General features: G+C 38.6%; 1 protein-coding gene across 1 annotated transcript; it reads left to right on the top strand.

Moving 5' to 3' along the window:
• Positions 1 to 4,095: 4,095 nt before the first annotated feature.
• Positions 4,096 to 16,952, top strand: LOC119785488 (natural killer cells antigen CD94-like). Its single transcript, XM_038288191.1, has 5 exons — positions 4,096 to 4,184; positions 15,950 to 16,078; positions 16,171 to 16,332; positions 16,625 to 16,764; positions 16,842 to 16,952. The coding sequence occupies exons 1-5, from the start codon at positions 4,112 to 4,114 to the stop codon at positions 16,950 to 16,952; spliced, it is 615 nt and encodes a 204-aa protein (XP_038144119.1). The 5' UTR covers positions 4,096 to 4,111.
• Positions 16,953 to 23,253: the final 6,301 nt, after the last annotated feature.

The following is a 23,253-nucleotide window of genomic DNA, read 5'->3' as shown; positions in this document are numbered from 1 at the left end:
AAAAATGTCAGAGGACTTCAGTGTTGAGGAAGAGCATGAGTTCTTTGCCGAGCTGAATGCGCACTTTCGTCTGGGTTGGTCTGCCGGCTTCCGTAGCGTCGGGATCGCGCATGTGCGTGCTTACAGGAAATCCTATACACTACTGTTTATGCTCTAAAAACATTCTAAATGACTTCGTTTCGAGTAAATTCTGGATGCTACCCACTCAGGACACATGGAATACATTGGACGAGCAGTATGGAGGAATATTGAAACGTTTTTTGTGGACTTTTATGGACCTTTCTGCCTCGGGCGCTGGGCACCAGGGCCGTCACTAGGTTTGAGAGACATGGGTGGCTTAGCCCCTAGGTAAGATATTGCGCGCGCGTAGCGCGCGCCGAAATTTTTTCAGTGCACTTTCTAAGGCGCTGTCTATAAATTCATTATTTTAAGAGCAACATACCTGGGAAACACTTCCCTCACTAATGCTACTTCACCAACTAAACTACACCAGTTAAAATGTGCTAAATTACAAAGAGTAAATGGTAGGTGCCATGCATTACTGCATAAATGGAAGAAGGCAAGTGGTTCGCCACTCATCATAATGGAAACCTTCTACAGAAGACAGTTGTCTAACCAACAGACTCCCAACATCTTCATAAACCCTTAACCTGGCCATTCATCTTTCCCCATCTCCCCTGCACCCACAACCTGTCAGGAACCCCTGTCTGCTTTGCAATAACCCTGTTTCTGTGTGTGTGCTTGGTGTGTGTGTGTGACCTGGACTTTGGCATGTCTTTCTCTACACCTGGCACAGAGAGAAACACATATATGTGAGGAACTTAACAATAAATGCAGCATTATCTTTGATAGATTTCTGCTTAATCTAAAGTTTAACCACAAAATACAAGTTGCATAAATGGACAGTAGGCAATAGGCAATAGCATCATTGCAAAGAAGGATATCCTTGAGACTTTTTCACATCAGTCTGACAAAGTTTTAATGCAAATAAAGGAAGTATTTTTAAGTACAATGTATTAATGAAAACACAAAATCAACAGTATATGAAACGTACAACTTAGAACTATAGTCAACCCAAGGAAGCACTACCATATCACACAGTGTCGCCCTATCAGACTGGTGGCACATAGATATGGGAGAATTATCCTGCCATAATGCAAGAGCACATAACTTCAATTAGAGAAAAGAATTTCATCTTCTTGCACTCAAAACTTATAATGCTCACACTCAAAACATGCGCTCTCTCTCAAATATTTTCTCTTCTCTCAAAAATCTTTGTTTCTTCTCTCAGATTTAAACAGATATTTTCTATATTATCACAGATATTTTTTCCTCTCGCTTGCCTCCATCTCCGCTCTGCACGGGTCTCAGTTACGCTCTGCTTGCGGATTTGTTTTGCTCTCTCAGACTGCAGTTGGATCGTTGCCTAGCAACCTTTCCAGCCAATAGAACGACAGCCTCGGAAAAGGTGCGCTTGTTTAACCCTACGGAGTGTGCCTGTGCTACTACGCCTGTTGGCGCTGTCATCATAAGGGCAGGGAACAGTCGGAGAATAACAGCACACGACTACACCAAGTTGTTTCCTTGGGCGACACGTCACACGCCACCACTTTATTTTTCCTTCATTCACCAACATTGCACATGCTCCACAATTTATAGTCACACCCATTAATGACGTCATTGAAGAGCACTCATTAGAATACACATTACAACACCCCCACTTGCTCTTGCACTATACAATCGTCATTCCAATTTTTTTTTTTTTTTTTTTTTTTTTTTTTGAACATTTAAAACAAGTTATTTTACATTCCAAACATATAATGCATAAATTTTCCCAGTTTTGGCTTTGTGGCAGGTTTGGTAAAAACGTCCGCAACCATATCTGCTGTTGAGCAGTATACAATGTTTATTTTTCCATCATAAAATGCAGATCTGACAAAATGATACTTGATATCAACATGTTTACATCTCTGACGAAATACTGGGTTCTTTGACAAAGCTATTGCTCCTTGATTGTCCTCAAATATTGTAACTGGCATATACATGCAGTCTTTGTCCATTCCACCCAACAACTGTACAAGATACAAACTTTCCTGTGTTGTCGCTGCCAATGCCATATACTCTGCTTCGCATGTAGACAGAGCCACCGTTTGTTGTTTCTTTGACTTCCATGAGATAACTGGTCCATTTTTATTAAGGCTAAAACAATAACCCGTAACGCTTCTCCTGTCACTCTGATCAGTAGCCCAGTCTGCATCGCTATATGCTACGAGCTGAAGTTTCTGCTCGCTCCTCTTAAAGCATAAACTCTTGTCTATTGTCCCTTTTAAGTATCTCAACACATGTTTTGCTGTTACCAAGTTACACTCCCTTGGTTGTGACAAATATTGTGAGAGTTTACTTACAACCCAACTAATATCAGGTCTTGTGCACATCATGAGATATATTAGGCTTCCTATAAGCTCAGAGTCGTCATCTTCATCTTCATCTGCATTCGGCTCCACCTTACGCAGTATTGTTTCTTTCAAGCCGTGCAGCCGGAGATGTCCCAGAAACTTTGCCTCCCACAGCTCATAATTTCTTTCATCTCCATCAAAGCACAATCTTTGCCATCGACTTCCCATCTCCCTCCTGGGCCCATAACCTGTTGGCGCTGTCATCATAAGGGCAGGGAACAGTCGGAGAATAACAGCACACGACTACACCAAGTTGTTTCCTTGGGCGACACGTCACACGCCACCACTTTATTTTTCCTTCATTCACCAACATTGCACATGCTCCACAATTTATAGTCACACCCATTAATGACGTCATTGAAGAGCACTCATTAGAATACACATTACAACAACGCCACTTATAAAGCGTCAGCTGAAACTGCTATTTACAGTAGTTTTGTGGCTGATTGTTGTTTAGAAATAGAAAACCTGGTTTCATTTCTTAGTTTTGCCCTGGATTTTGTAGCGTTTGTGGACGCTACGTCGCTACTTGATCAAAACAATAACGTCGCTACAGGAAAGTTACTTGATAAATAAAGCAGCGACGCTACGGTCAAGCTACTTGAAAATGTAGTTAAACTAATAGCTTCGCTACATGTAGCGGCGCTACTGCCCATCACTGCTCCTGTGACAAAACTATTATAATGATGCTAGTAGGCTACAACAACATCGTGTTTTCCCACACCACTGACTTTGTTCACCATGGTAACGTAATTCCTACTGAATCAGACAAGCTATTAGGCCTATATTGTCTCTTTCCTCACTCCAGGTAAAGTGAAGAAAATGTAAACCGCTGACATCAAATGGCAAACTCACCGTATGTATCTGCACGCAACCATAACTTTCCTAATCAAGCTCGATGACTGTGTGGAGATTCAAAGGGCGCGCTGTTGCTGCACTGCACAGCTGCTATGGTCCAGTTGATGGCCGTGTACCACGTGACGTGACGCTGGACGCGGAGCCAATGAAGGAAATGAATATCCTAACGATATTAATAATTGTATAAATAATTGTGTTTGTAAATAAACTAACAGGAACTTATCTTCAGATTAACTTGCCTTCTTGGTGGCTCGTTTTCAGTGCTTTACTGCAATTGTTTGGGGTTATATGGAAAAAAAATCAATAAATAAAAAAATAACAATAAAAATCGCAAAATAATTATGGGGTGGCTAATACCAACGAAGGGATGACTTCAGCCACCCTAAAATAGGTCTAGCCACGTCCCTGCTGGGCACCTCCATTATTTGAATGTCAGCAGACAGCAAGAAGCCTCCCAGATCTCCAGATGCATTTGAGATATCAAAAAAGTACTCCAGGGTGTTGTTCAGCATGGGGGTGAGTAGAAAATGAAGGCTAATCATGTTTTGGGTGTACTATTCCTTTAAGTAATTATCAATAAAACTGTTCTGATCGTCTTTTCTTTCTTTTTTTAGATTGAAATTTTCCGTAAAAAAGATTACATTATTTGTTATATGATCACAAGAAGTTTGTTTTGTCTTTTAAGCCTCTAAGGTGTGTGGTATTTGATTTAAAGGAACAGAAACTTAGTCACTCAGCTGTTGCTTTATAAATGGTGAGATCTTCCCTGTGAATAGTTCACAGAGAGAGCCGCTCCGATGAAGCCAGAGGAGGAGATTTATGTTAACTTGGAGGAGCTGAATCTGTCCAAACTCAAATATGAAGAGAATGGTAAGGCCTGAATATTAGTTAATACAACAGAGGCAGGGGAGGTGTCTGGATTTAAATTGAACATTGCAAGAATGAACAAATGCAAATTGACTTATCATCCTTGTAAATACAAGAGTATCATATTCAATGAGTATTTTCAGAACCATGATTTTCTGAGACCTCTACATTATCAGTGTTATGTTTTCTTGAAAAACCTGATGTGTACAATCAAACACATGTAGTGAGCAGAAAATGCTCATTACATTGAATTGAAATGCCTGATACCTTACAAATCAAGTACAGATGTATATATTTCTCCTAACAATTATTAAAGGCTTATTCAGGCTTTACAGTGTTAAAAGAGAGCAGCGTTCTTATCAAATAAAAAGAAATGCACAATCAAGATTTGTGATGATTTTTTTTACTTTAAACTAAATGTAAACCTGTTTTTAAAAAGGTAAATTTAGAGCTATGATTAATGGAAGAAATATTGAATGCTAGTCACTGGATGTTTTATCTGAACATTTCCTCTGAGAAAGAGAGAATGTGAAACCTAAGAGAAGGAACAGAAAGCAGACGTTTAGTTTTACCTCAGATGTAATGACCAGAAAAAGGAAGACCCAGGAATAAACCATAACACCATGATGCGTCTAAAGAGTTTATTGGAATATGAAACTTCCACAGGTCAGGAGGGATTGAACAGAGTCAGGAACTGGAACTTCTGGAAGGAGATTGAACCGTTGAGGGACCAGACAGAAACAGAGGGACGTGTTTCTAGTGTTGGATTCTGGTTCCCTAACCTTCTGTCTGTTTGGTGACAAACTTTCAGAGTCATGGTACAAACGGTCTCTCATGTCTCGGGTGAAACTCAGAGGATTCCTGAATCCGTTCAGGCTGATTTGGAGGAATCCTTTGATTAGTCGTTGGTCTAGAGAAATACACAGGGTCAGATCCATGAGACCAGAGACAGGCAGAATGATCATGGAAACAAACCAGAGTACGGAATCCGAGAGCCTTTCCAGAGTTAGAGCCAGGTGATTGGAAATCCAGAGACAATCCACAGTGGAATCCGAGAGCAAGGTAAGGGCCCAGAAAACAAGTTACAGATTGAAAAGCATACTATGACAGGTCTGATAATGTTCAGGTAAGCTTGGAAAATTAGGCAGGCAGGAACGCTAGATAAAACTCACCAATGGCTTGTAATAATCTGGCCCTGATGACTGGTCAGAGAGGTGGTAATATTGTCAGGTAAGAAGGTGAATCTGATGGAGGCTGATTTGAAACAGGGCAGACCTGAAAGGTGTGTTTAATCCTGAATTACACCAACACTAAATCTCTAAAGCACATTCAGCTGTACTCAAGTTTCACTGTGAGGCTCTTTGACATGTTCTGTGGTAAAACAGTGTTGAAATAAAAGATCTAACGCAATCTAGTACATCCTGATAATTGAAATCTTTAACATGAAGGGTTTTTTCTTGATTATGAAAACTGTAAAAACGTGACAAAGTGATTTAAACTCTAGGACCTACCAACATCTTTTAGTTTTAATCTGTAGTTCATTTAAATTTTGAGTCTCTGTTCTGTTTTTTTGGGGTCGTGCTTTTTAACGCAGTACCAGGTAAAAAAAGCGAGTAATCTTCTAATTGGTTCTAATCATAGATGCCTTGAAATAAAATCCTCTTTTGTTGCAGAACCATAATCTAATTTGGAATAAATCTAGTTAAATTTACCCTTTATTTCGAGCACATTCGGTTTGTTTGGAAGAAAATACAATATCACCAAAAAACTGGTAACGAACAAATCAACAGAGCAACAATGACAGAATTTGTCCGAACCTCTTTAGACAGTTGGAGACCAGCTATATCATTTCAGAGTTTTGAGTTTAGAGTTAAATATCTTTTACTATTCATCTCCAGGTGACTCCTGGATCATCTCTGATGAATTCCTCTCTCAGCCCACAGGTTTTTTAGAGAGTTTATCACTGAGATGGACCTGGAAGAAGACTGGTTTTTTAAGATTTTAATTTCCAAGTACAATTTTATTTTGCATATAGTTTTTCAACCACATTAATTTATATCTTTCTAAAAGGATTTTACCTTCTAGACTCCTGGATGGTCTGAAAGCAGACCAATGTGTAACGCTTATTTAAGGCTAGGCGCCTGACTGCAGCCAGTTATAATAGGCACTCAGATAGGTTCGCCTATGGAGCCCGTGGGTGTGAACAAAATACCATTAGACCGAAGTATGTTTCAATTATTATATTCAAGTTTGAGTCTTTTTCAAATATATATATATAAAGGTATGCAATATTAATAATATTTATAACAACAGTGACTTCTTTTATGATATAACCAAAAATACGACAAGAAACAAAAACAAACAAACTCATCAACAAAACAATAAATCCTTATGTCACCCAAGAGTTTCCTTTTTAGTCCATTCATGAATCTAGAGTGATTCAACGGTTCATCAATCAATGTCTGATTGTTGTAGGGTTTTTCTTGTCCATAACCCAAAGCAAATAAGTTCAGAATGAGAAAGTAACTTGGTTCATGTAAATCCTACCGCGAAGCTGCGGTGATCCGGTAGCTCGCCATCTTGACGTGACACAGGGGGTGAAAAAAAACCTGACCGTCGAGCGGTCGACAGAAAACACTCAGTTAAATCCTTCGACCGTCTTAGTAAGCCTTGATCCAGCCGTATTCTTCTATTAGTTTAGAAGACGCCGAGACGAGCAGCTAGCCACAGCGACAGCAGCAACAGCTATTCAGATCTGAGTCACCTGTGACCCGGAACTTAAAGGGTGCTATCAATTTGACCCGCCAAAATAAAATACGGGTTCTTATTTTATGCAGGTTACACCCTCCCCTCCTGATCCCATGTACGTCCTCGTACATGCACCAGGCTGGCAGCAAATGGGAGGCTGATTGGAGTACGGAGCAATGAACTGTTCTTCTTCATCTTCTTGAAGGGCGAAGGAGAAAGCAGAGCTCAAACCGTGAAGCAAAGCCTGAATGCTTTTCAGTAATGGTTTGCCAGGTTTAGTGTACTGTAATCGATCAGGTGGATTTCTTGTGCGGCTAGAACGTCTCAGAGGTTGGTCTTCACTGTCCAGAGATACTGAATCCACTGGTGAGTGAGGTTCTTCAGTATGGCTGGGAATGTCAAATATATCAGTTTCTTGTGTGTCATGTTCTGCATTGTCAGACTCTGGAGTATCAGGATCTGGAGAGAGTCTTCCGTCAGCTCTGGAGACTTCAGCAGGATTGAGTTGTTCAGAGTCAATTTCAGGTTCCTCACTCTCTACTGCTAGTTGTTCCTCTTTAACAGTCATAAGTTCCCCTTCCACAAATTTGGGTTCATCATCCTCAGCATCACTGTCCTCTTCAGTTACAGGCACTGGAGATTGTGTGATGGGAACAAACTGTTCAGTTCCTGGGACAGACTGCTCGACAGGAGGCAGGTCAATATCAATCGTAAATCTGACAGGTTCAAAAGATGATGGAATGTGCAAAGGTGGATCGACTAGTTCTTCCTCTGATGGACCCTCTTCATCATCAGGAGATACTGGAGAAAACACAGGAGATTTCCTTTTAGCTCTGGTAGGCATTTCTTCCTCAGGAAAAGGTAAGTATCCACATGGCAATAAAAGGTCTCGATGCAGGGTTCTTAGTGGTTTGTTCTGGCCTTCCGGTCTGACTGTGTACACAGGAAGATTGCCGGCTTTCTTCACAACAATATACACAGATGACTCCCACTTATCTGCGAGTTTGTGCTTCCCCCTTAGTCGCACGTTCCTTACTAGGACTCTGTCTCCAACATTTAGTTCTGATGCAGTAACTTTCTGGTCAAATCGGGTTTTGTTACGCTGCATCACTTTAGCTGAGTTCTTACTGGCCAGTTTGTAGCTTTCTTCCAGGTGGGACTTTAACTTTTGCACATACTGCGTGTGGGAACAAAATCCATCCTCATTTAATGGCAGTCCAAAAGCTAAATCCACCGGTAGGCGGGGTTGGCGTCCGAACATCAGCTCGTATGGTGAGTATCCTGTGACATCGTTTTTTTGTGCAGTTGTAAGCATGCACTAGTGGTTTTACAAAATCCGTCCAATTAGTTTTTTCTTTTTCAGATAATGTTCCCAGCATGTCCAGAAGCGTTCTGTTAAAACGTTCCACAGGATTTCCTCTTGGATGATATGGTGTGGTCCTTATTTTGTGAATGTTGGCCATTTTACAGAGTTCTCGGATGGTTCTTGATTCAAAATCTGGACCCTGATCACTGTGCAGCTTTTCCGGAATGCCATAATGCATAAGGAAATTATCCCACAAACACTTAGCAACGGTCTTAGCTTTTTGGTTTGGAGTAGGCACAGCAATGGCATACTTTGTAAAGTGGTCTGTTATAACAAGGATGTCTTTGATTCTGCGATCCGGTTCTACAGAGAGGAAATCCATACACATCAACTCCAAGGGGTGAGTGGTTTTGATGTTGACCAAAGGTGCAGCTCGTTCTGGTAAAGATTTGCGTCTCACACATCTTTCACAGGTTCTGATTTTATTGACAACATCAATAAACATCCTAGGCCAGTAGAAACGGGAACGGACTAAGTCTATAGTTCTGTCAATTCCCATATGACCCATTTGGTTATGCAGTTGGTGCAGCACAACAGCTCGATACCCCTCAGGTAATACTAGTTGGTACTTTGTTTCACTTCCCACTTGTCTCCTCCTAACGAGAAGGTTGTTTTGGAGCTCCATTTTATTTACTTCTCGGAGTAGAAGGGGCAGTTCAGGAAGTTCTTCCTTCACCGATGGTGATGGTGATTCTCCTCGTTCCAGCTGAGCTATGACATGGCGGATAACAGGGTCGTCACGCTGCTTAGCTGCAATGTCATCTGCTGAGAATAGAGGAAGTGAAGGGGAGCTGAACTGTTCATCATCAGTAAAGCTGTCAGGTAGGCTGTTGACATGAGTGGTCATAGACAACACCAGAGCGTGGTCAAGATGTGCACCTGGGCTATACACCAGGTGACGGGCACAAACTGCTTCGATGGTGTGCTGATCAATGGAAACATAATCTGGTTCGTTGAGGTGATGCTGAACGAACTTCAGGACTCGTTCATGTTCCTTCCGGGAGGTAGGATCATCAGACAGCTCACCATGAGGTCGTCGAGACAATCCATCAGCATCCATGTTCTGCTTTCCGGCTCTGTAGATGATCTTGAATGTGAATGTTGACAAAGCTGAAAGCCATCTGTAACCGGTCGCATCAAGTTTTGCTGAGGATAACAGGTAAGTCAGTGGATTGCTGTCTGTGACAACTGTGAACTGAGCACCATAAAGATAATCATTGAATTTCTCTGTCACTGCCCATTTCAGAGCGAGAAATTCCAATTTGTGAGCTGGATACTTGGATTCACTCCGCGAGAGACCTCTGCTGGCATATGCCACAACTCTGTTCTTTTCGCCCTGCTCCTGATACAACACCGCACCAAGACCGGTAGAACTGGCATCGGTGTGGAGTATGTAGGGTTTTTGTGGATCAGCAAATGCCAATACAGGGGCAGAGACTAATCTTTCGATTATGGTTTCAAAAGCCTTTTCACACACTGGAGTCCATCGTCCTCCAAATGGTGCCTTGGGGTTCAGGTAATTCTCTGGCCTAACCGTTGGCTTCAGTTTCTTCTGAGATGGCGGATAACCAGCAGTCAGGTCATGCAATGGCTTAACTATGGCTGAATATCCTTGGACGAAACGTCGGTAATATCCAGAGAAACCGAGAAAAGACCTCAGCTCTTTTAGGTTTTTGGGCACTGGCCAGGAGGTAAGTGTTTTGATCTTATCTGGATCTGTCTCAACACCATTCTGGGACACAACATGCCCCAGATACTTCACAGATGTTTGGAAAAACACACACTTCTCAACTGACAGCTTCAACCCAAAATCCTTAAGTTTGTTGAGAACTTTCATCAGGCGCTCTTCATGTTCTTCCAAGGTAGGTGCAAAAACGATTAAATCATCGATGAAAACCAAAACTTCTTTTAAATTTAAGTCTCCCATGCATTTTTCCATCAACCTTTGGAATGTACTTGGGGCATTGGTGACCCCTTGCGGCATGCGGTTGAATTCCCAAAACCCCAATGGACATACAAAGGCAGTTTTGGATTTATCCTTTTCCTCCATTTCAATCTGGTAATAGCCCGACTTAAGGTCTAACACAGTGAACCACTTTGATCCAGAAAGGGCAGAAAATGTATCTTCAAGCTTGGGTAGAGCATAGGCGTCCTTTATTGTTTGAAGATTTAGCTTCCTGTAGTCAATACAGAGGCGTACACTGCCGTTCTTCTTGCGTACAACCACAATTGGAGAAGCAAATGGTGAATCAGACTCGCGTATTACTCCGGAATCAGAAAGCTCTTGCAAATGCTTTCTTACAGCATCAATATCCTGAGGGTGGATTGGTCTTGGCCTTTGTTTGAAAGGAGTGGGATCAGACAACTTGATTTGATGTTTAACTTTGTCTGTCCGGCCGAAGTCCAGCTCGTGCTTTGCAAACACCTCAGGAATACTGTTGAGTTTCTGGATGATTCGCTGCTTCCATTCTGGAGATAAAGGTGAGTCTCCAAACTTGTATTGTGGTTGAGATGGTTGTAGGGACTCTGTAGACTGGGTTGAATTGTGGACTGTTTGCTCTTGTGAGATCACACTCTGGAAAGTGCTGATTTCTGCTATGACTGCTCGTGCTGGAATATGAATCTCATGGTTCGACTCATTGCTCACAACGACTGGCACATGACACGGCCGGTGTTGAGGCAAGTCAATGAGGCAGGCTTTTACCATGAGCCCACCAGGGAGGGCATAGGAACTCGGATGTTCCAGGAGGACTTGTTTTTCTCCTTGCCACAATCTTGAAGCTAAGCACCCTTCTACAACTGTGGTCTGCCCAGCAGTAATGATTTGGGGCTGACTAGACTGCAGGGTGACAGTTGCAGTAAGTTCATTCGAACTCTGGGCATAGCGGTGTTGGAGGATCTTATACACCGCTATATAACCAGAGACTGTAGGTTGAAATGACTCGTCAGGGTGAGTGTCAAAATGTTTGCTGTAAGCAACATCTAAGGTATTTGTGCCAATGAGAACCAGATGTTGAGATGGCTTATTATCAGGCACAACAAGAGCAAGTGTGTCAACTTCAACAGGTAAACCAAACAATTCAGGTGGGAAGGTCATGTTGATCTCTACATATCCCAGGTAAGGCACTGTTTGTCCATTTGCTCCTTCTATTTCCAACAGGTTGTTTATTGGTTTGATTTCATGGTCCCTGAGGTAAGTATTGTAGAAGGAGTAGGGGATAGTAGTAACCTGTGAGCCAGAATCAAGGAGGCAGTTAAGCTGATCTCCTTTTATCTGAACTTGGCATATGCTCTTTGTGCCAATAAGACCTTGTGGCAGTGTTCTTATCCTGCGTTCTTTGGGACTGTTCATATACACAGCTTCTGTGTGTCCCACTACAGGAGCTGTTTCTAGTTTAAAGATTTTGAAATTTTGGCATCCCATGCTTGTTGCTTCTGGCGTAACAGTTTCTTTTTCTGCTCAACCAGACTGGGGTTTGCTTTATTTGTGCAGGAGGAGGAAAGATGGCTGTCTTCTCCACAATTAAAACAGTACCAAGGCTTGGGCTTGGTTCGTACCTGAGGTGAAGAGTAGGACTTGTTCTGTCTTGACATGGACTTGAATTCAGCTGGACTCTTCCTGGACAGAAGTTGGGACATTTGCTGCTGTAGTTTCTGAAGCTGTTTTTTCATTTCTTTCAGCTCTTCATTGGATGTAGAATGTCCACAAGAACAGGCACTTTGGGACTGGATGTTAACTTTCTGTTTGGACGTTCCAATGTGTTTTTTCATAAGTGATTCTTTAGCATGTTGCCTATCTTCTTCTGTCCTGAGTAACAACAATAAATCAGAAAAAGATGGTGGGTTGTCTTTCTTTTGTTCCAGCTGTAACTTTATGATGACAGTGTTATCCCAACACCCACGACAAAACTGTTTGAGTAAATGTTTATTGATGTCAGCAGGTGAAATTCCTCCTTGCTTCACAACAGTGTTGAGGGTGAGCAGAAGCCTTTGAAGGTAAGTGGATGGTCGTTCCCCTGGATTCTGCAGAATGTTTAAGTACTGTGCAAACAATTCTTCACCGTCCTGCACTGTTCCAAAAGCAGAATCTAGTACTCTTAGCAAAACTGTTGGTACTGTATTGGGGCTCAAACCTTTGACTAAATCAGCTGCAGGTGATGACAAACTCTCTGTGATTCGTCTAGTGACATGTAGTGCAGAGAGACTGGAATCAGCATGCAGAGACTCAATCTGGGAACGCCAGGACTCAAAGTCAGCTTCATGACTCGGCTTAGGAAACCTTCCTGAAAAAGTACGGAGACGAAGTGAGGTTGGACCAGTCAAATCAGTATTTCGAACCACATGTTCAACAACAACCCGTTGTATCTGAGGTGGGTTAAGATCATTGGTAGAAAGCGACAGTCCTGGAGCTGGTCCAGTTTGCTTTCGACGAGGTCGTGCTCCCTGGCCCGAGGATGAATGAGCAGGAGGAAGTGAGGATAATGATCCTAAGTCCGTTTGCACTGGCTGTGCAGTAGTAAATTTATCCACTTCCCTTTCCTCTTTCACCTTTACTCCGTCCTCTTCCTCATCATCGTCATAGTCATCATCATCATCATCATCATCATCATCATCAAAATTTTCATCTGCTCCTGCTGCATGCAGATGTTGGCCTATCTGGCTCATTACTGTCTTCAGAACATCTTCAAAACGATGGCCGCTTTGATCAGCAATTTTCCTGAGCTCAGCGATGTAGTTGGGCTGATGTTTGCTGCTGCTGCCCTCTGTGGCTGCATACTCGAATGCCAAAGCGGTGACACAAAACACTCAGTCAGTATTTGTTTGAGAGGTGTAAGTATAAGGTAGAAGCGGTTGTAGTGCGGAAAAAGCAGCTAAATCTGCAAACTCAACGATCAGGTTTTTAAAAAACGTGCTTGAGGAATCAGTTACATATAAAGTGCGGTTAAGTTTACCGTATCTACTTAAGCAATTAAGTATTTCCTCATCAACCTTGGTATCGGTAGCACCAGTAATCATCACAGACTGTGATACATTTATACCAGATTGCTCAACAATATCCATCATGTTTTTTTTTTAATTAAGTATTCTTTATTTTACCTTTTGAAAAAGTTGAATATTTTACTTAGAATTTCCTATTCCTACAACTGAAATAAATGTTCAAAATGAGAAATAGCCCAAAAAAAAAAAATGTTCACACACACAAGCTCCTGGCTAGCTCGCCACGTGTAACGCTTATTTAAGGCTAGGCGCCTGACTGCAGCCAGTTATAATAGGCACTCAGATAGGTTCGCCTATGGAGCCCGTGGGTGTGAACAAAATACCATTAGACCGAAGTATGTTTCAATTATTATATTCAAGTTTGAGTCTTTTTCAAATATATATATATAAAGGTATGCAATATTAATAATATTTATAACAACAGTGACTTCTTTTATGATATAACCAAAAATACGACAAGAAACAAAAACAAACAAACTCATCAACAAAACAATAAATCCTTATGTCACCCAAGAGTTTCCTTTTTAGTCCATTCATGAATCTAGAGTGATTCAACGGTTCATCAATCAATGTCTGATTGTTGTAGGGTTTTTCTTGTCCATAACCCAAAGCAAATAAGTTCAGAATGAGAAAGTAACTTGGTTCATGTAAATCCTACCGCGAAGCTGCGGTGATCCGGTAGCTCGCCATCTTGACGTGACACAGGGGGTGAAAAAAAACCTGACCGTCGAGCGGTCGACAGAAAACACTCAGTTAAATCCTTCGGCCGTCTTAGTAAGCCTTGATCCAGCCGTATTCTTCTATTAGTTTAGAAGACGCCGAGACGAGCAGCTAGCCACAGCGACAGCAGCAACAGCTATTCAGATCTGAGTCACCTGTGACCCGGAACTTAAAGGGTGCTATCAATTTGACCCGCCAAAATAAAATACGGGTTCTTATTTTATGCAGGTTACAAATGCAGTTGAAAATATCCAAGCAGATCAGGCTAATTTCCCCAGAAAATGTGAGAAACTAAAAATCTGACTAAACAAAACAAAAACAGAATCTGAAAAAAAGTTTGAAAAATAAAAAATTTGAAGAGTAAAATCTGAAAAAAATTGTACAAATATTGGTTGAACTTATGCATACAAATGAACTTCTCTTAAAACCCCTTTTCTTTTATTGAGGAGTTCTTCGATGTTCAGTTTTTTGAAAAGCCTTTTCGTTAAATAAAACATCTCCTGTGCTTTTAGTATTATTGGAAGAAAACCTTTCAACATAAATAATGACCTTTTTTTTATTTATCAAATGGCCACCAGACTTTTATGTACCATATCCCCATGCTTGGTAGAAAAACAGGACCACAGTATCACAGATCCTCCACTGTATGTAATATTGGGCAGATATTCATTTGTTGTTTTATAGCAGAATAACCTGCAGCATTCAGAGCTGCAACACCCATTTATAGTCTGATCTGAACACAGCTGCTGATGTTAGTGATGGAAATACCAGGCTTTTTCTGCCATCACTTCTAAACAGTCAGTTGGCTTGATTGATTGATTGATTGATTGATTGATTGATTGATTGATTGATTGGTTGATTGATTGATTGATTGATTGATTGATTGATTGATTGATTGATTGATTGATTGATTGATTGATTGATTGATTGGTTGGTTGGTTGATTTGTTGGTTGGTTGATTTGTTGGTTGGTTGGTTGGTTGGTTGGTTGGTTGGTTGGTTGGTTGATTGATTGATTTGTAGATAGTGTGTTATGGTTGTTATGGAGACACAGAGATCCAACAATTTCCAGTTGCTGTTTGGAAGTTTATGATTCATTTAAATTATTCAGACTTGCTTGACCACATGGTGAGATAAAGGTTTTTTCCTTCAGGACTGGTCTTAAAATGAGTGGAAAATTGGTCCAAAGAGAGATCCTGATTAGATTGTAGAGATTAGAACATATTCAAAGATTATTACTAGTACAAGCTTATACTTTCATATACATTGAATATTCAATGTTGTATGAATATACATTCATACAACATTGAATAGCAATATACAATTAAGAGGAAAACAAAATATAATACAAATAAAGCTTGGAAAAACTTCTTGATTAAAAAATGGGGTCTTAAAAAACTTTGCAATGCTTTAAAATAAAGAATTCTAATTCTTAATTTTTCAGATTTTAATTTTTCTGAATGGGTTTTGCAAATAGCATTCTTACCTAAATGTGTTTCACAGATAACATTCTCTCCACTTTTTATTAAATGTCAATGTGTGTGTCAAGAGTCAGCTTTTGTACTGGGCTTAAAGTGATGAGAAAGTGATCTGTAAAATGTATTTTTGAAAAAAACATGCATTTTAAAAGTCATTTGGAAAAGAGAATTTTAAATCTATAGAAAAAAGGGAAAAAATAAGAGTTGAAAGACTAAAATAAAAAAAACAGCAAGAGGGAACAGAAAAGTTACCCTCAAAGCCTTTTTTTTAAATGAGATGTTTTAAAAGTTTTATTTCTGCATTAAACATCCATGTACAAAATGTCTTCTTTGCTTGTAACAATAATGAAACTAAATTCCCTCCATACAACTTCCATCTATTATAGTTTTTATTTTTATCTTTATATAATTCACATTATTTTTCAAAGATAATGTTTTGCTTGATCTTTGCACCTTCAGGAGACAAACCAGGAAAAACTGATTTTTCGCCTGAGAAAGAAACCAGAACCTTGTGTTTTAAAGCGGCATTTTTTCTGGGACTGCTTAGTTTCCTCCTGCTGGCCGTGGTGGTAACTGTCAGTGTCCTGTGTGAGTGTTCACCCCAACATGACAATTGTGAAGATGAAGTGCAATTAGCAAAATGCAGATAACATTGCTCCTCTTTTATTCTCCTCACCAAGATCAAAGAGACTTTAATCAGTTGAGTGGAGAATTGGCCAATCAGACGGCAGAGAGAAACTACCTCCAGATGATGAACCAGAACCTAACCTATGAGAAGGATCAGTTAGAAGTCAGTTTAAAGGTGGCAGAGCTGAATCTGGAACAAATGAAGAAGGAATCTGGTGAGTTTCACAGAATAACTTTTATGGGAAATTTATCCCATACTGTCTGATCATTTTACCAATAGAAAGCAGAAATATACATGGTATAATAAAGAGAATTGGCCCGAGCACTAAACTCTGTGGTGCTCAAAAAATAACCCTGATTACTAAAGATTTATAAATCACATCGCAAATGGGTAACATATGTGCTTTACCATAGATACTACTAGACTAGTTCAAGCCTTTTAGGGGGAATACTGTGATTATTTATCTTTTGAAGAAGAATCAAAGATTCATAGCTGTACTTTCTCAGTAACATGCCCTGTTGGATGGAGGAAGTTTGGCTGCAGGTGTTACCTTTTGTCTTCATGGAAGAACACTTGGGAACAAAGCAAGTATCAGTGTTCAAGAAACGGAGCAGATCTGGTGATCATCAAAAGCACGGAGGAAATGGTGAGGTTCTGTTTATTTTACGGATACAAACCATTGTCTCTGTTTGTGAAGTAATAAATAAATGTGTAAACCTGCAGATGTTTCTGAAAGAGCTTGGAGATCAGCTGAAGTTTTGGATCGGCCTGCAGTATACAACCCCAGAAAAAGGATGGAAATGGGTGGATGGAAGCTCTCTAAGAAACTCGTAGGTGTTTAAACAATCTGCTTTACTTACTTTTTTTTCCTTTAAGCAATATCCTTTTTTTTTTTTTTTTTGATGATCATAAATTGAATATCCTTTTTTTTTTTTTTTTTTGATGATCATAAATTGAATATCCTTTTTTTTTTTTTTTTTTTTTTGATGATCATAAATTTTCCTTGCAGGTACTGGGAGAATTCATGGAGCCGTTTCAGGACTCAGGGATGTGCAGCTTTAAACAGTTTCCGTTTATGGTCCAGATCGTGGAGCATGGAGACTTGTTCCCTGATGCTGCATTGGGTTTGTGAGAAACAGGCTTCTCCTTCTGGACTCCTGCAATAGAGCTTTAATCTATCTTCTCAAACTTTTGTTTTGGAAACATTATTTAAGGCATGGTGCAAATGAAATGAAATGATATACTGAGTTTTGGATTAATATTGTTTTTATGTATAACTGAATTAAACATAATTTTCCACCGAACTTTTCTGCAGTCCCTGCAGTCAAATTTTGTAAAGAGGGTTTTTTTATTTCTAGCATGTGATTCACATGTTTTCATTAAGAAGCTAATTGTAAGTCAGTCACTGAATCTAGATGGCATTAAAGTTAGTGTCAGATAGTAATCTAAAAAACTTTACTGTTGTATTTGATCAGGACTTTTTTATTTAAATCCCATATCAGCTTTTTTCAGCTTTAAAGTATTACAAAGCTTATATCTTCTCCCGAGGTGATGCTAAGAAACTCCAAGTCCAAACATTTGTTGTTTGCTGGACTATTCTAATTTTTCACCATCAGGAATTCCACAAAATGTAGCTGATCCAAAATTCTGCAGCCAGAGTTCTGATGAAAACTAAAAACTGAGAACATATTTCTTCTGTTTTAGCATCTCTTCATTGGGTACTTTTTAAATTTAAATTTAAAATTCTCATTTGCATGTATAAAAGCCGTAAATAATAGTCCAGCAAACAACAAATGCAGAGATGAGAAGGCAGAGATACGTTATTTTAATTGAGGTTTCAGAGGCAACAGAAGCAAAAAACCAGGAGCGACATAAGAAAGCAAAAAAACAGGAGATGCCAGGGAGAAAGAACACATGTGGAGCAAGCAATGAAGCAACAAAGCAACAAGAAACCAGCAATGGGGAACTGTAGAGGTGGTGTATGTATGGGGAACGGAAACAAAAAGAATGGGCTAATGAGCTGATATGGAGCAGGGGAAAGAAAACAGACACAAACCACTACAATGACACAAAACGAAAAAGAAACAATTATCAAGGAAACAGAATGACATAAACCATATATGAGAGAGAGCGGCTCAGGTTATCCTGAACTATTGCTCTAGTTCTGCCACTGTAGGCTTAGACTGCTGGAAGACAAATGGCCCACTTTTCCTTTATTCTTTCTCTTTTCCACCATTCTTCAGTATTTGTCAGTTCAACCCCTAACTTTGACAAATAGCACGGTTTACCCCTCCGGTCTATGAAGGACCAACTCTGCCATATTTAAAAATAAATACAGAAATAAATAAATGCTCAATAAATGTATAAGCATACAATTAATTTCCAACAAAAAAGTGAGACATAAATGTATATAACTCTTAATTAGCTTCTTTATTTATTTGCCTTTGTAATATTTACCTTATTTATTTTTCTGTCCTTTATAATCTTCAACTTTATTTTTTAATTACTTATATTTTTAAGTATTTATTTATGTGCATGTTATTATATTTTTGTCTGTTTTATTCTTCCTTTGTATTTTTTTACCTTAGTTATTTCTTCGCCGCTGTTTATTTCTCTCTGCCTTTTTACATTTCTCTCTGCCCTTTTTACATTTCTCTATGCATTTCTGTCTCATTATGCAAATGAGGAGGGGGTGTGTCCTAGAGAGTCAACTTCTGCTCATTGGTTGGCTTGGCGGTCCATCTTCTTAACTCACAGAGCTCAGAGTACTAAGTTAAATGTTCTCTTTTCTGTTGCTGTTGTTCAATAAAAGAACGTTTTAAGATCATTTGAGGCGAGAACCTTATACTTTTAAGCATCACCATATGGCCCATTCACAGATTTAATGCGTAATTTAAAAGAAAATGTGACGAACTTGAGAGGACCGTGGCAACCAGCGGAGCTCCGAAGCTGACGGCAGCCAGGTCTATAGCCAGGCTATGATGGCGATTTTTTGTTGTATTTGGCAAAGTTTGGCAAAGTCCCTACTCAAGTTCTAATGCATTAAGACTCGACATCAGACTCTCCTCCTGTAGATTCGACCGATGTAGTAAAATGCTAACAACACGCTTCACACACGGCTATGCCGAGAGAGGGCCGCTGCAGATGGGCTGTGGTTGGACCTGGCTGCCGTCAGCTTCGGAGCTCCGCTGGTGCCGCGGTCCTCTCAAGTTCGTCACATTTTCTTTTAAATTACGCATTAAATCTGTGAATGGGCCATATGGTGATGCTTAAAAGTATAAGGTTCTCGCCTCAAATGATCTTAAAACGTAGTTTTATTGAACAACAGAAACAGAAAAGAGAACATTTAACTTAGTACTCTGAGCTCTGAGTTAAGAAGATGGACCGCCAAGCCAACCAATGAGCAGAAGTTGACTCTCTAGGACACACCCCCTCCTCATTTGCATAATGAGACAGAAATGCATAGAGAAATGTAAAAAGGGCAGAGAGAAATGTAAAAAGGGCAGAGAGAAATAAACAGCGGCGAAGAAATAACTAAGATAAAAAAATACAAAGGAAGAATAAAACAGACAAAAATATAATAACATGCACATAAATAAATACTTAAAAATATAAGTAATTAAAAAATAAAGTTGAAGATTATAAAGGACAGAAAAATAAATAAGGTAAATATTACAAAGGCAAATAAATAAAGAAGCTAATTAAGAGTTATATACATTTATGTCTCACTTTTTTGTTGGCAATTAATTGTATGCTTATACATTTATTGAGCATTTATTTATTTCTGTATTTATTTTTAAATATGGCAGAGTTGGTCCTTCATACCGGTCTGAACAAAAATATGAAATATGAATGTCTAAAAGAAAGAACTACACACAAAATTGTATGGCTATTGTATAACCCTGTTTACAAGAAGATCTTTCCCATATAAACACTCAATAAGTAAATAAAACTTTAAATTTCACATGAAATTCATCAGGAAGCCAGAGAAGGCTGGACTTAACAGCTGATAGATTCACATCACTTTGTTTTTGTTGTTCAATAGGTCCCTAATATAAAGATTTTCTGAGGAAGTAAAAAGTTTCTCTTCCCCTTCATCGTGTCTTCATTTAGCTTTTGGAAAAAAGGCTTACCTGTCTTCTCTTGACAGCTGTTCTATCATCAATTTAGCCTTTGAAAGATATATTGTTAATTCAATAAGCAATGAAATTTAAACATTTTTAAAAAATTGTAAAAAAAACAACAAAAAGACAATCAAATCAGTTTAATAAAAAAATTGGTTCTGTATATTTCAGGACTGTCATTATGAGAGACTTGTTCAGGACCAAAGGGCAGACAGAATCTAGGACATAGTGAGTCAATTATATTTTAAAGAAATATTTGTGAATTTAACAGAACTTGAAGATGATTAAGGCTCTGCAATAGAATGGTGACCTGTCCAGGGCGTAGCCGCCTCTCGCCTGTTGACAGCTGGAGATTGGCACCAGCACCCCTCATGACCCTCATGATAAGCATGACAGAAAATTGATGTATAGATGGATGGGCATGAAGATGGAAATCGACACAGACAAATAGGGAAATAACAGTTTAAGTTGAGGAGAAACCAGGTGCAAATGGTGGAACAAAGAAGTATACACAGCTGAAGACGATGAACTATTTCAGAGACAGTTCTGGGTGAGGGAGAAATGAAACCTGGGAGGATATTCTGATGAAAAGAATAAAACAAGATAAAGTAATGAGTAAAGATTAAAACAACGATAAATGGAAACATGCAGATACATATTGGAAGTCCAAAACAATTCAGTAAAAAATAACTGTAGTAAATGGCAGTAAGATTTTTTGTAACAAAAAATGAAACTTTACAGCAATTACTAAAAATATCTGGAACTGAGCAGTACGAAATCAAATAAATGTTATAAATTTGTATATACAATATATGCATAAAAACTAAGAATGTTCAAACAGGATAGACAAAGATGGAGTCATTGTAAACAGCATCGGACAGCAGTGGTGGCTGGTGAAAAATATTTTTGGTGGGGCTGATATAGCCTAGTGTATGTCTCCAACTAATCCGGAATAAGAATTCAAATAAAGAATTGGAAATGAAATACAATTTAACAGTAATGATTTAATTTACTGTATAATAACAATAACAGTGATGATTTTGGTCACTGAGACGGGGATCTTTGGCCTCCGAGAATCCAGGCTCAGTCGGGTTACCGGTGTTGGTGATTTATTGTGCTCAAAAACTCAAAACAGGGTGCAAAAGAAACTAAACATATACAAATTACTCTGGGCCTCAGCCTCCCTCCAGTTACCAGCAATGTAACAAAGAAACAGAAAACAAAAATGGCCGCTCTTCTTCCCACAGCCCTCATTAAATAGTCACAGCCCCTCCCCTCAGGCTCTCTTATTTCTGATTTCTTCTCATAAATCAGCTTTGTCCAGATATTACCTCCCCTGCACTTGCTTCTAATTCATATATATATATATATGAATATATATACATATATATATATTCATATATATATATATATATTCATATATATATATATATATATATATATATATATATTCATATATATATATATATATATATATATATATATATATATATATATATATATATATATATATATATATATATATATATATATATATATATATATATATATATATATATTCATATATTCATATATATATTCATATATATATATACTGTATATATATATATATACTGTATATATATATATATATATATTCATATATATATATATATATATACTGTATATATATATATATATATATATATATATATATATATATATATATATATATATATATATATATATATATATATATATATATATATATATATATATATACACTCACCGGCCACTTTATAATAAAGTGGCCGGTGAGTGTCTATTCATATTCATATATATATATATATATATATATATATATATATATATATATATATATATTTGATGTGTTTCTTTTATTTTTTTTATTTATGAAATGTGAATGTGTGTGTGAAAGGTGTACTACTACTGCACAGAAAATTGCCCATACTGGGACAAATAAAAGCTACTCAACGGAACTGATAAAAGGGTGGCTGTTCTTAGATCTCTCTGTCGGAGAACATTAAGCGATGCAGAGAGGTGAAGGGAACACAAAAGGAAAGAAGGAAAATATATGGCACAAAAAAAGTATACTAGAAATAGGGATAACCATATCCTGGAGTGATTGTGATTGTCATAAAAATAAACTGAATTGAATTAAATTAAGTCTAAGTCATATATATCAGATCTAGATCAAATTTCATTTTGGAGCTCACTGTACCTTTTTAGGTGACATTTATGCTGCTACCTTTAAATCTGTTCTTTTGCTAGAGCAAAGGCGGAACTGGAAAAACAATCTGAAAAGACATTTTCCAGAAGTAGAAAAAAAATACTTGCAACAAAAAACAAAAAAAAACTGACAATAACAAATTAGAAAGTCTCCTCTTACCAACAGATCAAAATACGAGATCTGTCCACCAGTCAGACTCAGGCTAAAAGATCTTAAACTAACTTAGAGGATGGAATAACTTCTGTAATGAGGTAGTTCTCCAGTCTGCGAAAAAACAGACGCCCTCTTCTGCACTTAAATTTTAAATATCACAAGGAATTCCTTATGATTTTAAGTGACTAACACCACCTTTTGGATTTAAAACAACAAAAGTCTCTGATCCAAGCAGACTTTTTTGTTAGTGTTGTTGTTTAAAATCCATTATGATCCAAAATGAAATTAAAACTTGGGCAGCAAAGTGGGGGAGTGTTTATGTAGGGGTGTGGGGATTGGAGAAGAAGATAAACAGACTGATCACTGCAGCTGTTGCTTTGCATGCTACATTGTTGTTGTTTTTTCCCCCCAGCTTTTATTGTAATAACACTGTCATAAATACAGAACTACGAAATTAACCCTCTGCATTTAACCCATCCCCCTGGGGAGCAGTGGGCTGCCATTGTGAAGAGCCCGGGGAGCAGTGTGGGGTTTAGGGTCTTGCTCAGGGACCCAGAGTCGCATTTTGTGGGAGTGGGGCTGCACGACACTGGAGAAAGTAGAACAAGAAAGATGGCAGCACCAATTG

Source organism: Cyprinodon tularosa, unplaced genomic scaffold (genome assembly GCF_016077235.1).
Source record: "Cyprinodon tularosa strain WSP-4 unplaced genomic scaffold, ASM1607723v1 ctg25, whole genome shotgun sequence".
Classification (NCBI taxonomy): domain Eukaryota; kingdom Metazoa; phylum Chordata; class Actinopteri; order Cyprinodontiformes; family Cyprinodontidae; genus Cyprinodon; species Cyprinodon tularosa.
Note: the sequence above shows the minus strand (reverse complement) of the source record. Positions and strands in the feature narration are given on the sequence as shown.

Bases quoted from the DNA above. Each gene is read 5' to 3' on its own strand.
- LOC119785488 (XM_038288191.1), top strand. From the start codon at position 4,112: ATGAAGCCAGAGGAGGAGATTTATGTTAACTTGGAGGAGCTGAATCTG. The intron at 16,079-16,170 runs GTGAGTGTTCAC...CTCCTCACCAAG, and splicing joins GGTAACTGTCAGTGTCCTGT to ATCAAAGAGACTTTAATCAG. The intron at 16,333-16,624 runs GTGAGTTTCACA...GTACTTTCTCAG, and splicing joins ACAAATGAAGAAGGAATCTG to TAACATGCCCTGTTGGATGG.